General features: G+C 51.6%; 1 protein-coding gene across 1 annotated transcript in view; it reads right to left on the bottom strand.

The window, feature by feature from the left end:
- Positions 1 to 4,100: 4,100 nt before the first annotated feature.
- EXOC4 (exocyst complex component 4) overlaps positions 4,101 to 6,026 on the bottom strand; it is an 87,148-nt gene continuing 85,222 nt past the window's right edge. The window contains exon 7 of the mRNA XM_015426627.1: positions 4,101 to 5,079. Coding sequence (XP_015282113.1) covers positions 4,842 to 5,079 — 238 coding nt within the window. The 3' untranslated portion in view covers positions 4,101 to 4,841. The remainder of the gene's footprint in view (positions 5,080 to 6,026) is intronic.

Here is a 6,026-nt window from a genome sequence, read left to right on the forward strand (position 1 = left end):
GAAGGGAAAGGGGTTTGTGAGCCACTCTGAGACTCCGTTGGGTAGTGAAGGGCGCGGCATAAATCCAATCTCCTCTTCTTCTTTCCCTTTCCCAGACGCTCACCTCCTCAAGCACCACCCCGTATCTCCAGAAATTTCCCTACCTGGAGTTGGCAACGCTACGGCCTCTCTATTGCTGTTTCGATTGACGTGTCTGAGCCAAAAGGGTGTGTGTGGGGGGGAAGAGAACACTAATACACCCAATTCACCGGCCGCCCAGCCGTAATCATCGAATTTGCTTTCCATCAGGAGCAATTTATGAAAACATTCATCGCCTCGGTGTTTACGGTCGACTCCGTTAGGCACTGGGGGGGGGGCGGCACAGGCAACAACGTTAGGCACTGGGGGGGGGGAGGCACAGGCAACAATCAAGGGGGGAGATTGGCTTGTCATTGCCCTGGGTGCCGGGATTTGCGATTCCCTGCACCGAGCCGTACGGCAAAACGCTTCTGGCAAACCATCAGCCGCTCTATTAGTGAGCCGGCCTCGACCGCTCTTGGATGAACCTGAAATTGTGTTTTCAGACCGCGAAAGCCGCCGCTTGCTGTGTGGGGCCCAGGTGAGCCATTGTTCCCGTCTGGGTCTCCCAGCAAAGATCTCTAAATAGAGCAGAAGACGAAGCCAGCCGCTCGAAGCCGCCTCCAAAGTAGTGAACTGGAAGGCAGGGGTCATTTTCTGCAGGAGCGCACAGGAGCGGAGCTCCGGCAGTAAAGAGCCCAGGGGGCGGGCACATGCAGCGAGCCCCACCCCCTGCTCCCAGCAGCCCACAGTCAGAGCAAGAAGCAGCCAGGTAAGTTGCAGAGCTCCCCCCCCCCCCGGGCCCCCCCCCGAAACAGTCCAGTGGCACCTTTAAGACCAAGTTTTATTCAGGTACTTGCCTGCCATGTTGATTGCCTGCCATCAATTAGTTTGCTCTGTAGCCATCCTTCCTGAGCTCAGACAAAAACGTGTGAGCCAGAGGCTAAAAAAACGGTGCGCTAGCTCACACTAACTCAGAAGGAACATTGATTATGATTATTAATTACATAACCTACCTCACAGGGTTCTGGTGGTGGGGATAAAATGGAGGAGAGATCAACATGAGCCATTTTGGGTCCTGATTAGGGAACCAATGGCTTCTCTTATGTTTTTTTAATAACCATGAAGAAGAAGAAGAAGAAGAAGAAGAAGAAGAAGAAGAAGAAGAAGAAGAGATGAGATTGGATTTATACCCCCACCTTCACTTGGAGTCTCAGAGTGGCTCACAAACTCCTTTCCCTTCCCCTCCCCACAACAGACACCCTGTGAGGTGGGTGGGGCTGAGAGAGCTCTGACACAAACTGCTCTTTTTCAAGGACAGCTGTGCCAGAGCTTGTGACTGACCCAAGGTCACATCAGCAGGTGCAAGTGGAGGAGTGGGGAATCAAACCCGGTTCTCCCAGATTAGAGTCCGCGCACTTAACCACTACACCAAACTGGCTCTCTATTGGAGACTGATGGGCAGATGTATCCTTAATTGTGGAATGCTGAGAGTAATTAACTGAGACCCTGCCGTTACTTCTCCAGGTATCTGAAGAAGTGTGCACGGACACGGAAGCTTATACCCAGAATTAAACTTGGTTGGCCTTAGAGGTGCCACTGGACTCAGACCCACCCTCCCAAGCCACCACTTTCTCCCGGCAAAATGATCCCAGTAGTCTAGAGAGCAATTGTAATGGGGGAGCAGATCCGGCAGTGGCCCAGGGGTCGTGAGCAAGGCTTCCTCTAAGCTGTGGAGTCCTGTGAGCAAAAATCCTACTTTGTGAGCTACCGGCATTAAAGGTGTGAGCGAGCGATTTGGCGACGGCATAAATTAGTTTGCTCTGGAGCCCTCCTTCCTGAGCTAAGGCAGAAACGAGTGAGCCGGAGGCTAAAAAACTGTGAGCTAGCAAACACTCACTCAACAGTGGTACAGTAGATGAGACAGCAACTGCTGGACCTCCTGAGGACACCTGGTATTTCTGGCCACTGTGTGATACAGAGTTTTGGACTGGATGGGCCATTGGCCTGATCCAACATTGGCATCTCTTATGTTCTTATGTTAATTTTTCTCCAGGCCAGTTTGGCCAGGGATCCTGGAGGGTTTTTTGACATCTTCTGGGCTTGGAGCAGGGGGTCACTGGGGGTGTGGGAGTATTTGTGAATTTCCTGCCTTGTGCAAGGGGTTGGACTAGATGACCCTGGAGATCCCTTCCAACTCTATGATTCTATGACCCTCAGTTTTCTTCTGATTCTGAACGGGCCCAGTGATCTTCATCCAGCCCCCTCCCCCCAACCCTTTTGTTAATTCAGCCCTCGCTCTATTCTCCTTCCTCCCTTGGTGGATGTAGTGATGGCCACAGGCACAGGCAGCTTTAGAAGGGGATAATATAGATTCATGGCTACTATCAGTGGCTACTAGCCATGGTGAGTAAAGGGAACCTTCACGTTCAAAGGCAGTCAACCTCTGAACCCCAGTGCCAAGAGGTAATGTTAGGGGAAAGTTTCAGCCTCTGTGTCCTGTTGGCCACTGTGTGATATGGGATGTTGGACATGATGAACTACTGGTCTGATCCAGCAGGGCATTTCCTGTGTTCTTATGAAGGGCTCAGTCTCTGTGCGATTGTTGGCTGTCCAGAGGAACTGCGTGGCCACTGTGTGAGACAGGATGTTGGGCTAGATGGACCGCTGGTCTGAATGAGGGATGTGCACTTGGTATATATCGAGCCAAATAAATACCCGAAAAATACCTGTATTCAGCCGAATACAGATCAAAGATCTGTATTTGGCTACTGAAGTAGCTGCCCCCAAATAAAAGCCCATGAAGTATAATGGATCCAAATATATTCAGATTCCTGAATATTGACCCAAATACCAGTGGAATTTTGATACTGGTATTCGGGTATATTCGGTTGTACAGATATTTTTTGGTCCAACAAACCTGAATCCGAAATAACCTAATTTTCCCCCATACCCCCTTGTCTGAACCTGTATGGCTTTTCTGATGTTTTTATGTTCTTAAGGTGTGACCCGAATTCTCCCACCATAAACTGGGAGGAAACGGTTTTTGCTCACCAGGGAGCTGAAAACCGCCTCACCCACAACCTTCTCAATGATCCCCATACAGAAGCTGCTGAATTAGCTGAAAAGATCATGAGTGCAACCAAGAAAGCTGCAATGCAATAATTAAGGGTTTCCAAATTATGCTTTAATTTTCCAGTTGAACCAAAAAGAAAGGAACAGAAAGCAGCTGGGAGAAAAGGGTAGACAGACACAAACTGGAGATGCTTGTTTCCACTTCAGGGGTGCGGATGGAGGGCAGGCTCAGTGAGGAAAGCGGAAGCGTTCAGGATAATTTTACCAAACTTCTGTAGCCTGATTTAAAAAAACCCAGCCAAACCAGCTAAGAAATGGCAAAATCTTCACTGCCCCTTGCCAGGACCGTACAATCAGCATGCCAAGAGGCTACAACACCATCGTGGTCGGTTACTTCATCACAGATGGTCTTCCTCATTCATTCACTGAAAGACCGGTCCTCTCCCTCCGCCACCTCCTGGCTTATTTCACCATGTGGAGCCCGTAAAGAATTATTAAAAATGGTGGGCGAGCTCCATCATCACGTCTTGGAAAAGGCAGTCCTGGAAAGGTATGGCTACATATTGTGAAAGATCAGCGCTAAACAGAAAAAGAGCCCCAAAGGCAGAGGCCAGGAGACCTGTCAGGCACTCCGGTTCCTCTCGATCTCACAGCTTTCCTCTCGGTTTCAATTAAAACCGTTCATCACCTTTTAACCACATTATACGCTCTGCCGTATTGAATGAGACCGATTTCACACAAGAGCTGCGCCGTGGTCGCGCCTCCCTTTGCCCTGCTTCTATTTGTCAATTTCCCACTCAAAGCCGTGCGGCCGCATTTTGACCCGTGGCTTTGCCCGATTCCCCCCGCGGTTTCGTGATCCTGTTTTTTGAGGATCACAAAACCGTGGGGAAAATCGGGCAAAGCCGCAGGTCAGAATGCGGCCATGTGGCTTCGAGTGGGAAATTGACCAATAGAAGTGGGGCAAAGGGAGGCGCGACTGCGGCGCAGGTCTTATGTGAAATCGGTCTGAGTGACAGATCTTTTCCCATCTCCCACCTTCACTCAGCTAAGAAAATCCTTGAGAACGGGGTGTGTGTGTGTGTGTGTGGCAAATTTCTCAGCCTGAAGTCCCTATCTGACTGCTTCTGGGAGCTCCACCTTGGACGCTGGCCCTTCCTGTTTCCGGCGCCAACATCCAATCTGGAGCAGCAAAAGCGGCCAGAGATCCAGACACGGACCACGTGCCTGCCTTCTGTGGGTCTGGAGCTCCTTAACAGAGTTTGTTGGGAACACGGACGCGCTAGAGGATGCTCCTGAAAAATTGTCTTAAGCAGCTCAAAGACTGGATGAGAAACTCCTGTAGGCTGGACGCGACCCCTTGGCCATAACTGACCCACCTCTGCTTCAGAAGTACCAAATAAACTCATATCTACACCTTGCTGCTTGCTTGCATGCGGTTTCCCCCAACGACAGATATTTGGGGATTTTGTCTTGACACCCGGAAGGGTCTCTACCCCCAACCCCTCACCAAACAGTAAAGAAACTTCTTGCGAAAAGCACCAAAGACCCACATGACATCCCTCCCCCTATCACTATCAGTGCAGAACTGCCGCCCGTAACACATAACGTGGCTCTTATTGGCCGTAATCGAGCACGAAACCTCCCCGAGCTTGCGTGGGAGCGGCAGCCCCGTTTTGCCCCCCTGAAAGGGACCCCGACCAACTGAATCACACGGTGGTGATCTTCTTGTCCTTGGTGGCCTGCTTGATGGCCGCCTGCTCGCAGATGATCTCCTTCAGGCGCTGCAGCCGCATGTTCTGGGTCGTCTGGTCGCCCACCCCCGTCTGGCTGCGGTGCAGCAAGCTCAGGGCGTAGATGTACTCCAGCTCGGTGTATTTCACCCCTTGATCCACCACCAGGTTCAGAAGCTCATCCGCCGTGTTGTACAGCATCTCGTAGTATTGCCTGGGAAAAGAAAGCAGAACATCCGTCTCCGCTCAGATTTGCGTACGTGGGCTCACTTAAAAAAAAAAGGACGTGAAAAGAGCCCTGCTGGATCAGACCGGTGAGGGTCCATCTACTCCAGCATCCTGTCTCACATGGTGGCCAACCAGTTCCTCTGGAGGGACAACAACAGGGCAGGGAGGCCAAGGCCTTCCTAAGAACATCAGAAGAGCCCTGCTGGATCAGACCAGTGAGGGTCCATCTAGTCCAGCATCCTGTCTCACAGAGGGGCCAGCCTCTGGAGGACCAACAACAACACGGCATAGAGGCCAAGGCCTTCATAAGAACATCAGAAGAGCCCCTGCTGGATCAGACCAGTGAGGGTCCATCTAGTCCAGCATCCTGTCTCACATGGTGGCCAACCAGTTCCTCTGGAAGTCCAACAACAGGGCAGAGAGGCCGAGGCCTTCCCCAGTTAAGAACATAAGAAGAGCCCTGCTGGATCAGACCACAGTGAGGGTCCCTCTAGTCCAGCATCCTGTCTCACACAGGGGCCAACCAGTTCCTCTGGAGGTCCAACAACAGGGCAGAGAGGCCGAGGCCTTCATAAGAACACAAGAAGAGCCCTGCTAGATCAGACCAGAGGTCCATCTAGTCCAGCATCCTGTCTCACATGGTGGCCAACCAGTTCCTCTGGAAGTCCAACAACAGGGCAGAGAGGCCGAGGCCTTCCCCAGTTAAGAACATAAGAAGAGCCCTGCTGGATCAGACCACAGTGAGGGTCCCTCTAGTCCAGCATCCTGTCTCACACAGGGGCCAACCAGTTCCTCTGGAGGTCCAACAACAGGGCAGAGAGGCCGAGGCCTTCATAAGAACACAAGAAGAGCCCTGCTAGATCAGACCAGAGGTCCATCTAGTCCAGCATCCTGTCTCACACAGTGGCCAACCAGTTCCTCTGGAAGTCCAAC

Source organism: Gekko japonicus, unplaced genomic scaffold (genome assembly GCF_001447785.1).
Source record: "Gekko japonicus isolate JY-2015 unplaced genomic scaffold, Gekko_japonicus_V1.1 scaffold1982, whole genome shotgun sequence".
NCBI classification, from domain to species: domain Eukaryota; kingdom Metazoa; phylum Chordata; class Lepidosauria; order Squamata; family Gekkonidae; genus Gekko; species Gekko japonicus.